General features: G+C 37.7%; 1 protein-coding gene across 1 annotated transcript in view; it reads right to left on the reverse strand.

Annotated features, from left to right (window-relative positions):
* LOC150088061 (uncharacterized) overlaps positions 1-17,447 on the reverse strand; it is a 309,524-nt gene that overhangs the window by 95,172 nt on the left and 196,905 nt on the right. The window contains exons 7-8 of the mRNA XM_090369999.1: positions 4,158-4,721; positions 2,923-4,001 (exon numbers count right to left, since the gene is read on the reverse strand). Of these exons, the coding sequence (XP_090226125.1) occupies positions 2,923-4,001; positions 4,158-4,721 (1,643 nt within the window). The remainder of the gene's footprint in view (positions 1-2,922; positions 4,002-4,157; positions 4,722-17,447) is intronic.

Consider the following 17,447-nt stretch of genomic DNA (forward strand, 5'->3'; position numbering starts at 1 on the left):
AATTGGTATGCAGAGCATTTTGCCACTGCTACACACCACTTAAGCTAATTTGTGAAGAAACAAGATGTTAACAGCAGTATCACATCTATGTATAAAAAGTCAGTTGTATCTTATGCAACATCTGCAAAAAAAAAAAAACTTTTTATCTACTTCATTTGTCCATTTTTATTTTAACAATCTGCCCAATCCTTTAAATTATTCAAACTATCCATTTCCACAGTACTGGGTGCAGGTTTATACCATTTTATTTTGCAAATAGCTTTTTTCCAATTCAAATACACATTTCCTGTGTGTCACCTTGGAAAGAGTTGGCGCACTATGGTCATAGTTGCCGATGTGCCCAATAAATCCCGAAACAAACAAACAACAAACCTGGGAAGAGCAAAGATAACATCGCCATTTAGTTTACTCAATCTTTTTAATGCTTTAAACCAGGGGGGTGTCCAACCTGGGACCAATAAGTGGCCTACTCCTTCATACTATGCAGCCTGTGGCCACGTAGGCAGTCTCCAAGTGTTATGCATCCCCTCATTGTTTCACACTTGTTACCAGTATATTAGGTTACATTTTGCCACGTTCTGCCCAGAAATGGCTCAGAAAAGATTTTCGTATACAGTGCTGAATTCAAGTTAAAAGTGATCCAGTCTGCAAAAGTGAATGGAAATCGTGCTGCTGAACGTAAGTTTGGTCCTCCTCCAACTGAGAAAACAATCCGAGACTGGCTACGGGAAGAAGAAACCCTACTGAAAACGCCACGGCAGAAGAAGGCCATGAGAGGCAAGTCAGCAAAATGGCCTGATTTGGAGAGGGAATTGAAGAGCAAAGGGCAATTGGAATTCCTGCGTCCACAAAGATGGTTCAGCATGAGGCAAGAAGAATTGCTGATGAAAAAGAAGTTACTGAATTCAAAGGAGGACACAATTGGTGCTTCAGGTTCATGAAACAGAATGGACTAAGCATAAGTACATGCACCAGACTTGCCCAAAAGATGCCTGAAAGCTATGAGCAGAAGGTCCTTGAATTTCATCGTTTTGTCATTCAATGTCGGAAGACACATCAGTCTGAGTTGGGACAGATTGAAAATATGGACGAAGTCTCCCTTCAATTTGATGTCCCAAGTAACAGAACTGTTGATAAGAAGGGGGTGAAAACTGTAACTGTGAAGACAAGTGGACACCAAAAGAGCCATTATACAGTTGTTCTAGCTTGTTGTGCCGATGGAACCAAGCTGCCTCCTATGTTGATTTTCAAACACAAAACAATGCCAAAAGAAGACATTCCTTGAGGAGTGATTGTCCACGTTCATGACAAGGGTTGGATGGATCAGAATGGGATGAAGATCTGGTTTGAGAAAGTTTGGCAGGAGACCAGGTGGACTCTTACGCAAACCTGTCCTATTGGTGCTTGATTAGTTCAGCGAACACATAACAAAAAACACAAAGAAGATTGCTGCAGAGCAAAAAACAAAACTTGCTGTTATACCTGGAGGCTTGACATCCAAGCTCCAACCACTTGATGTCAGCATTAACAAACCCTTCAAAGCTGCCATGAGAGATGAATGGAACCAATGGATGAAGTCTTCTGGGGACAATTTGACACCAGCAGGAAGAGTGAAGAAACCAACTATAGGAGAAGATCCTGGGATAACATCAAGATTGAGATCGTTGTCAAGTCATTTAAGAAGTGTGGCATTTCAAATGCCATAGATGGAACTGAGGACGAGGTAATATATGAAGGCAGTGATTCGTCATCGGACACAGATGAGGACAAGCTAATGGATGGGAGTTTTTACAGTGATGAGGAGTTGTATGAATTTTATGATGAATAAAACTTGAGTTCAATAACTTTACGTAATACATTTTTTTTTCAAATTTCGGGCCCCAAAATTAAGGTGCGTCTTATACATGGAGAAATACAGTATATAGATAAAAATTAAATTCCACTTCAAAAAAATTCATAATTCGTGTATGGAACTAGCCTTGTGGCCCTGCAAACAGCTTGCTGCGATGACCAATATGGCCTACAACCTTCAGCAGTTAATCAGTTTAGATCCCTAGCCTAAAAAGATTAGTTGTCCTTGCCTTAAACACTTCAATTAAGTCACCACACACACATGCCTAGTTTCCAGATATTGCAATTTACAACGTGCAGTTTCCAAACATATAGGTTTGGAAGCTATATATTTTTTGGAATATTACATATATGAGTGATTATATGCCATTCAGATGTACAATGCAAAAAGACCTACAAAACAGCAAAGATTATGGTCACCTTTAGAATGAAATGTAGGAACATTTTAGAGATAATTTTATCATAGAAGGGAAAAAACAAAAAATTACTTGTACTCCAAAATATATGGTATCAACTATTACTGATTATCAGGGCTCGACAAACACATTCATCATGGCAACCAGTGTGTTACAGGTCAGTCTTATCATCCACAAGGTAGAGCTGCCAGTTCTTTGTCTTACTATAATTGTGGTATGTATGTTTTAAGGATGCTGTATAGTGAACTCAGCATAGATGCTAAACTACAGGCAGCATTATTTTATGAAACAAATCTTATTGGTTGAGGGATAAAAGCCCAACCAGTCACATCTGGTTTCCATTAGGATAATACAAAAAGTGATCTGGACAGCATGTCATATTTAGTTTTCTTATTCAACACTTATACAGAAATTTTTTTTTCCCTGAAAAAATAAATTTCTGTATAAGTGTTGATCAGAGGAAAAAAATGATCAGGGAAAAAAAAAATAAAGATTTGAGGACTGATTTGTGATTGATATTTGATTTATGTAAACATTATACTGCTTACTTTATGAAACTTCGTTAACACGTATGACTACACTGGTACTTAACTCTTGAACAAATTTGTCGAGGCCTGGTGATCATATAGCAAAAAAAAAAAACACACATACTAACCTTACATCAGATTCCATCTTGATTTTTTCTATATTACAGCGAACATCGATATTTTCCTCTCTTAGCTTTTCATTTTCTCTCTTAAGGCTATTTAGCTGTGTCAAGAAATCATTCTTGTTTTCCTCTAATTGCCGTTCATAATCCTCTATTAAATTATACCTCATTTCTGCTTCTTGTTTTGATTTTTCATTAAAATTCTGTGTCATCACATTCAGTTCATCCTTAATTTGTCCCTGACTAATCTGAAGTTCTTTTATTATTAATTTATGTTCCTTTTCAAACCTAGTAATTATGTTGGCCTTTTCCTCTATTTCTTCTTTTAACTGTTTTGACTGGCATTCTAATTTTTTTTTCTTTTCATTTTCTTTTTCTAAGCATATCACCAAATCTGAAATTTTCTTATCTTTGGTAATAAGTTCAATGCTGAGTTCTTGATTTGTTAGATTGATGTCATCCAAATTTTGCATATATTCTTTCAAAATTTCAGATAAATTGACATTTTTCAATTCTAATTCTTTAATTTTTTTGTCATTCTGACTCAATTGGTCAGTGAGATTTAAAAGAGTTTTGCTATTCAATTCAGAATGGTTTTCTAGTACCTGAATGCTGCATTTCATTCTTAAAATTTCTTCTTCCCTTAACTGGATTTCCTTTTCATAACTGGATATAAGAGCTTCTTTTTCAGCAAACTGCTGTTTCCATTTTTCTACTTCTGCTTTCAATGTTGTAATGCTTTCCAAGTGACAATGTATTTCATTACAAAGGCAATTACTTTTCTCTTCTAGTTTGCTTGAAATTGCAATTTGCTCTTCTAATTTAGTACATAAGGAATTAATTTTGAAATTTCTTTTACTTAGTGTAATTTCATTAGTATGAATTTGCTTTTTGAAACCTGCAATTTCTTTTTTAAAATTCTCAACTATTTTTTGTAGCACAGCACACATTAATTCTTTTTTAAACAGATGCTCCTTTGTTTCTCTTAAATTCATTTCAGAAATATTAAATTTACTCTGCAGATTTTCTCTTTCCTCAAGAAGTTTATTATTTTCATCTTTCATTTTACTGCATTGGTTCAATACCTGTAGAATGTTTTGCTCACTAATTTCAAGTTGTAATAATATCACTTTTAGTTTGTTTTTAATAGTCACTGATTCACCAATATAAATTTCTTTTTGTTCTTCTAAATTTTTAATTATATAATTTTTTTCTGAAAGCTGTCGTTCCTGTTCACATGCTTCACTAGTTAAATAATTAATTTTTTCATTCTGTTCATCAATAACTGTTTGAGTTTCTTCGAGCTTCTTCTCAGCCCATTCTGCTCTGCAAAATAGTGACTGTACCATGTCATCCATCTCTTCTTTGAAATGCTCATTCTTACTATTCAAATAACTGGCAAACATTTTGCTTTCCTCTTGTATGGCTTGAATTTCAAATCCCTGCTCGTTTACTATTTCTAAATCATTTTGTAATGCATGTCTAATTATCTTATCAAGTTCATTTGCCTCAGTAATATTTCCAATCAAGACATTTTGTAAAGCAATTCTTTCAGCATGCTTATTTTGCTCCATGGTTTCATCAGTATGATGCCCTGCCTCTAAAATGCAAACAATTTTTCTTTTTCGTAAAACATTACTTTCTTTTTGTTCTGACTTTATTTCTTCTAAAGGGAGGTCAAATTTCAATCCATCTATTTCAAGATACTGATTTTTCTTCTTTTCTGCTGATGTAATATTATTTGCTTCAGCCCTTAAATCTTCCAGTTTACCTTCATTTTTTAACTGGTATGCAGAAACCAAGTGCTAGGGAGGAAAAAAAGCAAGGATAAAAATACTAATTTGGTCAAAATAAAATAAATACAGCTATAAATATTTACAGAGAAAAGTAAGAATCCACCAAAGATAACAATATGAAATATACCAAACAATAACAAATTTCACAAGCAAGCATATCTTATAAATACTGGGTACAGAAGGTTCAAGATACATAGAGAAGAATGGAGAGCTTACTACTGCATAGTTATTAACTTGATTGCTGCTTGATGTCCTACACACACACACACACACACAGAGAGAGAGAGAGAGTTAAGTCAAAACATTATGACCACCTACCTAATAGTGGGTATGTCCTCCTCTTGCCACCATTATCATGTTGCCAGGATCACATCTCGCAGATCTTTGATAGTCATTGGTGGAGGATCTGGATATCTGTTAATCCATGAAATCCAAGGGTAGTCTAGGAAATTCATATCTGGCGAATTCGGGAGCCAAGGTAGCAATGGAAGCATTTTCATGTTTGGTGAACCACTCTCAAATAATACCAGCAAAGTAGCAGTGTGCGTTATCCAGATGGAACACACCTTTGCCATCCAGAAGGCAATCTAGGAGTATGAGAGCACCAAGAGAAGTGGTGGAACCCATGTTTAGTCGCTAGAGCTAAGTTCCGGTCAACCAATCTCTTCCATCATGCAGTACGATTGATGACTTTTGAGGTTATGATGAACATCGTGGCGAGATCCAATATTCCTTACGTTTCGAGGGTACAACTCTAAAACGGTGTTCGGAGGCTGGCTGCTAGTTAGTACACTGGACCGGACCTATTGGTAACTCTCTAGGAGGCTTCCGGATCAGCTAGTGTATAATCTTGCTACCTCTACTCTGCTAGATAGTGAATGGAGGGAGTCCAAGTAGTGTGTATGTGGGGAGCATTGTTGAGGCCACGTTATGTCAAGTATCTGGGTATATTCTTACCATGTGTACACCATATCCAAAAATTTCATTACTTCATACAGCATGTCCTACCCACTTTTTCTTACTATTGAATACACCATGAATTGTCAAACTAATAGAGCAAGCTTATCTGCGAAAAGATCTAAACCTCCCAAGCACTTCCTAATTCATTTCACAAATATACGTGGTCTCAATTCTAATCTCAACGATGTCCATTTCCACTTGCAGTCTGCCAAACCCAATGTATTTTTTCTAACAGAATCTCAGTTATCGGTTGATTCAACTACTGCTCATCTCAGATGTCCAAATTATTCGCTGTATGATTCCTTTCGCCTCAAAGGTGGTACTTGTGCATATGTCCATTCTGATATTCCCTGTCAGAGACTTGGCAATTTGGAATCTCCTCTCTTTGATCTTCTCTGGCTTAAAATCTCTCTACCTCTTTGTGTAAAATTCATCTGTTGTCTCTACCGTTCTCCCAACTCCACTAATCACTTGGAGCTCTTTGACTTCCTCTCTTTGCAACTTGACTTTCTCCAGTCCAACTTTCCTAACAGTGAGGTAATTTTCTTTGGTGATTTTAATGTTCACAACTCCAGCTGGCTTCCGTTTTCTAGTCACACCGACCCAGCAGGTCGTGCTGCTGAGGCTTTTGCAATTACTAATATTCTTGCACAGATTGTTCATTTACCTACAAGAATACCGGACAAGCCTAATCATACAGCCAATACGCTTGATCTTTTTCTCACAAACAACCCTTCTGAGTACACGGTCGAAGTGAGAGGTCCTTTAGGCACTTCAGATCACAACTTGGTGATTGTCTCTTCTCCAATGGAACCTTTATCTCATGGCTATTCCCAACCTAATGTTGTTTGGCTTTACAAGAATGCAAAATGGGATGACTTGCGAGACTTCTTTTCCCTGGTTGGATTACTGTTTCAAAACTTCTCATATCAACGCGTTTTCTCAGATTGTGTCAGTGAAATTATTCTTGCAGGAATGGAATCCTTTATCCCACACTCCACTTTAAAATCTCGTCCTCTATCTAAACCTTGGTTTTCCAATAAATGTGCTAAGGCTGTTCAAGAGAAGAATGTTGCATATTGTAATTGGCTCTTTTCTAATTCTCCAGTTTCATTTTCTGTGTACACCAAAGCTCACAACAATTGTAAAGCAGTTATTAATCAGTCCAAACTAGAGTTTGAACAGGTTAAGAGTAGAAAACTTGCTTCTTGCCCTAATGGTAGCCGAGCATTCTGGTCTCTTGCCAAATCTATTGGCCGCAACTTTTGCCCATCTCTGCTCCCACCTCTGTCCAAACCAGATGGTTCTGTTGTCACTTCAGCCAAGGATAAAGCTGACCTGCTAGCATCCCATTTTTCTTCCAACTCATGTATTAATGATCTTGGTAAAACACCTCCCACCATTCCCAACACGCTCCATTCAATGCCCCCTGTGGTCTTCCGTCAAAAGGATGTCAGGAGGATTTTGAAGAATCTCGATGCTAAGAAAGCTCCAGGTCCCAATGGTATTTCTCCACTTGTTCTCAAAACCTGTGCTCCTGAACTTACTTCTATTCTTTGCCGCTTTTTTTCACTTTCTTATTCCAAAGGTGTTTTTACTTCTGCTTGGAAATTTGCTCATATCCAGCCAGTCCTAAAAAGGGTGACAAATCCCTCCCATCCAATTATCGTCCCATTGCAATTATTTCTACTCTTTTTAAAGTAATGGAGAAATCAATTAACCGCCAACTCTTAAACTACCTAGAAACCTTCCGTCTGATCAACGATCGCCAGTATGGATTCCGTCAGTGTCGATCCACTGGTGATATTCTGGCTTATGTTACCCATTTATGGACTAATTCAATGGAAAGGTTCGGACATCTCAAAGACATCTCGTGTTTGGCATAAAGGTCTTCTAAACAAGCTTCCATCTTATGGTTTGCCAACTGTTTTTAGTAATTGGTTATCCAGTTTTCTCTCTGATCGTTCACTGAGGGTGATGGTAGATGGCTCTCTGTCTTCTAACGTCTCCACTAATGCCGATTGAATGAATGCTTCTCCACTAATGCCGATGTCCCCTAAGGTTCAGTTCTTTCCCCCACTCTTTTCCTCTTGTATATTAATTACCTTCTTCCATTGACTTTAAATCCTATCCATAGTTTTGCCGATGATAGCACATTGCATTTCACTTTCCATTTTGAGAAAACTTGTCCTGCTCAATCAGCTTCAACTTCTTGAAAATCTGCTACCAATTCCTTAAATGTCGATCTTCAGGTAATTCTCCATTCGGGCAAAGACAACTTAGTTGCCGACCGGGCTAGCCGAGTGGATAAAGTACCTGCCCGGCAACCCAAAGGTCGCGGGTTCGATTCCCGCTTCGGGCTTGGATCAAAGTACTGCAAAAACCTTGGGAGGTGCAATATGGCCACAGAAGCCGATGCGCCAACAACTACCAAATCAACAACAACAACAACAACTTAGTTGATTTCAACCCTTCTAAAACTCAGTCTTTTCTTATATCTCGCAAAAACCATTCTTCTGCTCCTATGCTTATCTTTAGTGACACTCCGATTTCTAGGCAAAATGATATATCTCTTTTGGGAATTACCCTGACTTCTAATCTCTGTTGGCACAAGCACATTACAAATATTGCTTCCTCTTCATCTAAAAACTTGGTTTTCTCTTTCGCTCTTGGCGTTACTTTTCTTCCAAACAGCTGCTCACTATGTATAAATCGCAAATCCGCCCTAACATGGAATATTGTTCCCACATCTGGGGTGGTGCCCCCAAAACCTCTCTCAGGCTTCTTGATTCCATTCAGAAGAGAGCAGTTAGGTTAATTAATGATTCATCTCTAATAGAGACTCTCCAATCGCTGTCTCATAGATGTACTGTTTCTGCTGCATGCCTCTTCTACAGATACTTCCATGGGCACTGTTCTTCTGAATTGGCTTCTATAATTCCCACTCTCTCTTTCAAAACAGTCCAAACACGTGCTGCCACCAGCCAACATCCATTTACTGTCCAACTCCAAACTCACAGAACCAACTTCTCATCTTCCTCGTTTATTCATTCAACTGACGTTTTCTGGAACAACCTTCCTTCATACGTATATCCTGAAAATTACAGTCTACAGAAGTTCAAGTCTAATGTCAACAAATATCTTCTTTCGTCTTCCCAACCTCCAACCCAAGCACGGTACTAAGTACTTTAGGTTCTAATACCTCTCGTGTTTGAGGTTTACATATAAAAAAAAAAAGAAAAAAAAAAAGAGATCACGGGAAAACATCTCCTAGCAAAACACTGTCACCACCATGTGCCTGTTTCTGTTGGATCAGGATATCACAGTGATTCCAGTTTGTCACTGTAAACATCATCTGCCATCCACATGGCATAGCAGGAAATGTGATTCCTCAGAACAGGCAACTTTTTTTCCAGTATTCAATAGTTGGACGATGCCATTCAGATGCAAACTTTAGGTGTTATTGGCAATGGGTGGCCCAAACAATCAGGCCCAAACAAAGGAGGGTTTGTTGGATCAGGATCTTGGAAACTGCTGATTATTCCCTGGTTAACGTACATGGTCAGCTGTTCCACCATTTTCCATCTATTGGCTCAAACAAGGCAGGACAGCCTGTGCTCACCATGACCATTGATGAGGCATGGGTGCCCACCATTGGCCTGGAAAATGCTGCTCTGTCTTCTATCTGTTCACTCTTGGAAACCATGGCACTCTATGAACAGCCCATGAGATTCACAATTTCCGTAATATTGCCACCCTTCAACTAAAATAATAAAATACTCTGTATAGAATGCATGTCACAAACTAGCAGTTTATATTTACTGGTTCTCAATGCAATGCACGTGCCAACAGGTAGGGATGAATGACTGCTAAAATATGAGGGTGGTCATAACATTTTTATTGGGCAGTGTAAAGAGAGAGAATTACACAGAAACACAAGTAATGCACAGAAAACACCACCAAACTATCCACCACTTCAGAACTTCCACATCTTCAAGTAATATTTATCAATTAGCTGTACTGGACATTGGATCCTACGTACATTTCTGAAGTATAAAATAAAATAACTATATTTTATTCTACGTGGATTTAGTCTTTCAAACTACAATATCTATTATCAGGTATAAGTTTCTGAAACAAACTTTCATTAACTACAATACTCCCTGATAAAGGTAACCTTAAGGCAGGAGGAGGTGTGGAAACTTTGTTCATATATAAGACACATGAAATTTCATAAATAACCACAGACTGGCTACAGTAACTACTTTCATAAATAACCACAGAACTGAAATCATGAACGATGTAATTTACATCGGGCCTGAGCATCAATTACCGTACCAATGTTAGTGATAAATAGGATAAATGTGCCTGTTGCTTACTCTACTGAATCAACATTTGGAATAGGTTAGGCCAATAGCTTAATTACCCATTTGATTGTAGCCATTTGATGAATAGTATGACTGTAACAATACAAGTATTTGTTTGTTTGTTGGGCACCTCCTTAGCTGGGTGGGCAGGAGCAGCAGTGCGTAGCACACGCTTCTTGATAAGACCGGGGTTCGAGACTGTGACCACCAAATACGGAGGATGCGGAAAGGTCAGGGAATGACCACCGCATATCCCCGAGCAATATGGCCTTAGTTGCCAATGCCCCAAAAAAAAAAAAAAAAAAAAAAAAGAAGTATTTGTATTGTTACAATCATGTTATCATTAGTATTAGCAGAGGCATTTGATGCAAGAAAGCGAGCTTATGCAGCATCAGCCAAAAAAAAAAAAAAACCACTTCACCCCTCTGTTCGTTCAAAATATCTGTCCAGCTGAGCCTTAAACTTATATAGGCTATCAACTTCCACGACAAGGGATGGAAGTCTGTTCCACCAACCAACCACCCGCTGGCTAAAGGCAAATTTCCGCACGTCTATCCTACATCTGTCTTTCCTCAAATTGAATTTATGCCCTCTCAGGTGATTATTCTGAGCGAGAGGAAGAATCCCATCAGCATTGAGCATGCTCAAACCATTCAAGGCTTTATACACCTCTATCAGATCACCTCGCTGGTGCCTAGTCTCCAGACACTGTAATTTGCAAAACTTAAGCCTTTCTTCATAAGAGCACCCCTTTGTTCCATTCACTAATCTTGTTGCCCTTCTCTGTACTTGTTCCAGCAGCTCTACATCCTTCTTGAAATGAGGCCTCCAGAACTGTAATACAGTACTCTAGGTGTGGCCTGACCATTGCCTTATACAAGGGAATAATCACCTCCTTATCCCTGCTAGAAAAATTCCTATATATCATTGACAATACACCAAGAGCTACTCTTGCAGCCTGTCTGCACTCCTCAGAGAACTTCATATTTGCCTGCACAACCACCCCCCAGGTCCCTTTCATTCTCTACCACTGTCAGTGTAGTACCACAGAGTTGATACGTTGCTCTGGGATTGCTGTTTCCCATGTGTAGTACTTTACATTTGTCAATGTTAAATTTCATTTACCACTTCTCAGCCCATCTGCTCAACCTTTCCAGATCCTGTTGCAGCAGCATAGTGTCAGTAGTGTCCTTGACAACCCTGCCTACCTTTGTATCGTCTGCAAACTTCGACATTAAGCTTGATATACCCTCATCAATATCATTTATGAATACAGAAAACAATAATGGACCCAACACTGAGCTCTGAGGGACTCCACTAATAACATTAGTCCACGACGAGCAGTGTCCATTGATTACCACTCTGTCTTCTCCCCCTCAGCCACCTCTTTATCCACAGCAGCAATTTGCCTCCGATGCCACACTGCTCCAATTTGTGCAGCAGTCTTCCATGTGCAACAGTATCAAAAGCCTTTCTAAGATTCAAGTATATAATATCAAAGTTATTTCCTGCATCCAGTTCCTTTGTGACTGCATCATAGTATCCAATCAAATTGGTCAGGCAAGACTTCCCCTTAACAAAACCATGCTGTGTCCGAGCTATAGCTGAAGTCTTGTCTAAATGATCCTGCAGTGCTTCTTTAACTAGTGCCTCCATTAATTTTCCTGGAACAGAAGTTAAACTCACAGGTCTATAATTACTTGTGTCAGCCTTTGATCCTCCTTTGTGAATTGGGATGACATTTGCACATCTCCAGTCTGTGGGTACCTCCCCTGAGTCCAAGGAAGCTCTCATAATTATGGCTAAGGGTTTGCTTACTTCCTTTGCTGCCTCCTTTAGAATATAACTGGATAGATCTCATCCACCCCGGGTGCCTTTCTTGTGTTTATCTTCAACAATTTCTCCTCCACTTTACTCTCAGTTATTACAAGATTCTCTAGCTTACTGCTAGAGTTGAATACACCTCTGGCTTTCCCCTCACTAAATAATCATGTTAAATCATGTTACTCTGTTGTGCTTTGTCGCAAATTGCACATGCAGTGCTACAAGATATGCAAGAAATGACAGAATCCACGCATAATATGCTGTTGTTGTTATTTGGTTTTTAGGAGCATTAACAACTAAGGCCATATTGCTCCGGGGATATGTGGCAGTCATTTCCTGACCTTTCCGCATCCTCCGTATTTGGCGGTCATGGCTCGAACCCCGGTCTAATCAAGAAGCGTGTGCTATTCACTGCTGCTCCTGCCCACGGAGGCGCCACATAATATGCTAGGAAAACTATGACTTAGCTCAGGATCTCAACAAGTATAATGCTGCACATTCCATTTCATAATGAGGAAACAGAGATACCGTCAGAGACGAAAAATGACAATGAAGAGCTCATACTAGATTGTAAATTGTATGAATTGGACTTGGACATTTGTGAAACGATTGAAATATGTAAGACAAATTGTGCCAAGATAATGACGACGTTGACCCTGAAGAAGCATGCAGTAATGATCTGCATAGCCTTATAATGAGACTGCGAGAAGAAGACCCTTTCAAAACTTTTACAATCATCCAAACAGCAAGATGAATGAGGATCTAAAGCTTGCCATGCTCAACCGGCGCAGTGCAATTGCAAAGAAATGCGAAAACTTTATGACCAACGAGGACTTCTACAACTTAATGAGAATGACCAATGACAAGCAAAAGATTCTACTCGTACATGTAATTTGGAGTCTGTTATCTTCCAATCGCGAACCAATTCAAATATTCTTGACCAGCTCAGCTGGGCTGCAGAAAAACGCTTACGATTCGCCTCTTGATGGAAATGTTTGTTTTGGCCTCCAGACCTGTATACAGTACTCTAGGTGCAATTTAGGAGCATTAGCAACTAAGGCCATATTGCTCCGGGATATGTGGTGGTCATTCTCTGACCTTTCCGCATCCTCCGTATTTGGTGGTGACAGGCTCGAACCCCAGTCTAATTAAGAAGCGTGTACTATACACTGCTGCTCCTTCCCACCTGGCTACGGAGGCGCGCTCTTGATGGAAATATACAACTGCTTCAGTAGTACAGATGGGTACTGTAATGCCTACATTACATGCGCTTAAACAAGTAAGGCTGAAGCACATGTAATGTAATGATCTTGGATGTGCTCAGAGCTGGTTTATGACAGCTCTGAGCACATCCAAGATCACTCCCATGACCCTTTGTGTGATCTCACCCGACTCCATTCTTTTTGCCTTTCCCACGTGTTTTCCACAACCAGCAGGTTCATGCCAGCTCTGAGGACATCCAGGATCACCTCCTGTGATACTTTGCTTTAAATGCTTTACTTTACTTTAAATTTTGCAAGATATCCATTTCTCCGGTTACCAAAAGGTTTTGAGCTAACAGTATGCCACGAATCATAAATGTTTTTCCGCCACCAGCTGGTTTATGCCAGCTCTGAACACCTGCCATGATCCTTTGCACAATCTCCTCTCCTGACTCCACATTTCTTTGTTATGAAACTGAAAATACGTCATTTTTGTGTTGCAAAATTGTGACAAATTGATTTTACTATCGTCCGAAATTTAGTAGGTGCTGCCAAAGATGTTTACACATCAAAAAGTTGTTCATTTTAAAAAGTAAAATAAACAGTTGGATTTTAATAAATTTTTATTATGTTGCTGATTAACTGGAGACCCAATGAGTACAGAGAATAATCAACTAATATATGAAGAATAAAACATGAAAGAACTTCATTGTAAAAGAACATCAAGACATCTAACAACAACTCACCTTCATAAGTCTGAAGAACCTGAAACATTAACATTTTATAAGGAAAGCCATAAGAGGAAAAGAATATCAAGCATGCCAAAAAACATCCAAACCATTAGACATACAAATGACCAGAAGTCAATAAGATAGAGTATTCGACTGTTTTAGTGAATCAACATATTATGCGATGTTTAAAGATCATATTAATACACGATTATGTGATCATCAAAAAAAGTAACAGTTCAAACCTTTCATACCTCAGCATGCATTTCAGAAAGATGATTCTGATCGATAAGCACAATTTTGTGAGTAGTACTGCCAAGAAATAGAATGTTGGTGATTTTCAGGCTGCAATTATATGATTAGACAAAGTAATGTTCAAGTTGGAGCAGTAATAATCCTCCACTTGCTCTCACAGATGTCAACCACCAGAAATTAATGTGGGACTCTTTCAGAGTCCCATCCCCACATTAATCCCTGAAATTACCCCCACATTAAAGACTGAAAGCGATGCATACCAAATTCCATATTTTAGGAAAGTCAGCCAGTAATCAGCCATTTGAAAGTTTCAGTAGGAGATACTTTAGATAAAGCTATCTCCAAATAAACCTTTTATAACAGAATTGCATTGTGCATTCTCCCATTTTTTAAACAAAGGTATCTCCAAATGAACCTTCTAACAAAACTACATTGTGTATCCTTCCATTTTCATCTAAATGTTCCTATTGAACTCTTTATCAGTGCCTCCATGATTTTCCCTACCACAGAAAGTAGATAAATCAATCTGTAGTTACCCACTTCACTCTCAGAACTCACTTTATGTATTGGTGATACACTAGCAATTCTCTAACCTAGAGAAATCTCACTCAACTCAAGTTGAATGATGCCTTTATAATTAACCTTAATGGTTTAATCAGCAGTCTCAAAACAACCAAGGCCTGGTGCCATCATCTGAGCTTTTTTAAGTAGATGTTTAATTACTTAAAAATTATTTGTTTTCTTGTTATCTTTATATTTAAAATTAGTAGCACAGTTATTATTTGTGTTTATTTGATAAACCAGGTGAAACTGTTTCTTTGTTGGACTCTGCAATTACTTAAAAATGGGAATTGAAGTAAGAGGGAATTTGGCCATCACTGTCAGTGTTAATGACATAAATATTTCATAATCCCTTTTCATATCACTATTTCATATTCCTGTTTGTAGTTATGCAGGAGTACAATTAATATTAGAAGAGTCTTTATTAAGGTAATAAACTAAGATATAACTTTATGTACATAATGTCTATATCATATGTATTACTGTTGCATAGCTGTGAATAGTGTAGTGTATTAATGCATTTTTGTTTCTATCAGTTCGGTGTTATGTTCTCAAATTAAATTTAATTTAAATGGAAATCATGCCTCAGACTACAGCAGCAAAGCAAAGAGCTCAAAGTAGAGTGCTGTGGCTCAGGAGAGAACTGAAGAGGCCGATCTCTCATGAAATGCAGCTGCATAAAATGTGTTGCAAGTTTAATGTTTGCAGATCTATCTGGAATAGGTTATGATAAAACATAAAAATAATAAAACTCCAAACAAAAAGGGGGTATCTTTGTGTATCTGATGCACAGAGTGAGGAAATTAAGTGACTAATAGGCATTCTGATGGGTGTTTATGAGAGCTTGAAGAAGAGGACTGACACCCTTGAAGGAATTCAAATGAGGAACCCATTAAGTTCTAAATGTCGGAACCCACACTCAAGCATCAAATAGCACAGTGACAATCCCAATAGCAGAAAGAGCCATTCCCCCAAGGGGTAGCTATGTTTGACTCCATTGTAAGGGAAATGTATTGTGCAAAAAGGATGTGTAATAGGAACAGGGTAAGTCTCCAGGTGACAAAAAATCTTCTTTTGTGCCCTTGAAAGATGATATTGTTGTTCATGTTGCTCAGTGGCGTAACTAGAAAAAGTGGGCTCCAGTGCAATGTTTAGTTTAGGCCTCTGAAAATATCTATTTTGGTAAAAATAAAAAATTAACAATACAACGGTAAACGTGTATTAATCTTTACCAATAAAATATAAAAACAAAAATAATATTAAATTGTGTAAATATAAAAAAAAGAAAAAGAAATTCTGAATATTAAATGAAGTAATATATTGACTTACGTAATTTAGAAACTTCAATTCTTTCAGCCTCTTGCACTTCTATGCTAAGTAGTGCTAGCGCTGATAGATGTCGTTGTCCCATGGTGTTTCTCAAATAATCCTTAATTAATTTTAATTTTGCAAAAGAGCATTCTGCAGTTGATACAGTAAACGGAATTGGCAAAAATAATATCAATAAGGAGCACGCTTCCCAAAAACTAGCAATCATGGGTTTTCGTAATTAACTATATAATATCGGTGTAGATACACCAATAGTTAACCCATAAATTTGAATTACATAAGTAGCGTAGAAGGCATCATTTTAATTATATCTCATATTGTGGTCACCTTTACAACGAGATAGCGGTATTGCACTACTTCAAATAAATCACGCTTCTCTAGTAGAGAGAAGAATTTTTGCAATTTCACTTTTTAGTGACTTTACGCAAAGTAGTAATTGCATTGGAAATGCTTTTGAAAAGTCACTTGAAAATTTCTTTTGCAGCTTCTCTGCATTTTTTTTTTTTTTTTATATAATGGAATTTTCATCCATTTGGATTAATTGGGTTGGAGTAAGAACTGCAAACAAGTCAGAAAATGTATTTAGTCCTTGAAACCTTTTGTGCAGTTGGGTAGTCACTAAGTCAATTACACAATAAAAATGTTAACTTTAAAGAGCAGTTCTGCATTTTCAAATCGGTAGTCCAATGTATCAGCAATGATAGAAAAATATGGGGTTTCTTTAATATCCTTAGTTAATTGTTTTCTTAAATGTTGGCCCAAGCTTTAATAACTTCATTATGGATTTTGGGACTTAAATAAGTAATGCTTCCGTTCTGTAAATCTACAATCTGTCTCATAATTGGGTCACATTCTGCTAACAATTTTACATCTGTATATCACTTAGTTTCTTGATGACCCCTTAAAGCTAATGAATTTCTCGACAATTTAAAGATTATTTTAATCACCCATTCTAATACTTTTCTCCAAAAATTACATTGTTATTGCAAATTTTCTTCCATAATTCTATCAACTCCTGTATTGCTTTTCCATGTTTCTTTCGCAATGCATGCTTCTACGTGCTCAGAAATATTCTCTATAATACTTTGAAATATTATAGGTGCAATAGTATTAATATACTCAATAATAATGACCCCCAATAAATGGGCCCTTACCCAAATAAGTGGGCCCTTATTTGACTTTGGCCCCTGCAGTCATAAATCCTTAAAAATTTCCCTAGAACCAGAAGATATGCTAATACCATTTCAACTCTATTCACTGCAGTTTTGCTTGTGCTTTGCAGCTAGCTAACAATAAATATACTTTGTGGGAAAAAAAAAATATATATATATTTGTAGACAGTAAATTTTATCATAAACATAAATAAAAAAACTAACATTTTTACTCAATAAAATTTTTTTCCGTTTCAGGCAGAAGGACAGCAGGGCCCCAATGCACCGCATCAGCTGAATTCGTATAGTTACGCCAATGACGTTGGTACTAATGATATTAAGAATAGGAGATCTCGGG

Source organism: Mastigoproctus giganteus, chromosome 3, assembly GCF_048544385.1.
Source record: "Mastigoproctus giganteus isolate SK-2022 chromosome 3, ASM4854438v1, whole genome shotgun sequence".
NCBI classification, from domain to species: Eukaryota; Metazoa; Arthropoda; class Arachnida; order Uropygi; family Thelyphonidae; genus Mastigoproctus; species Mastigoproctus giganteus.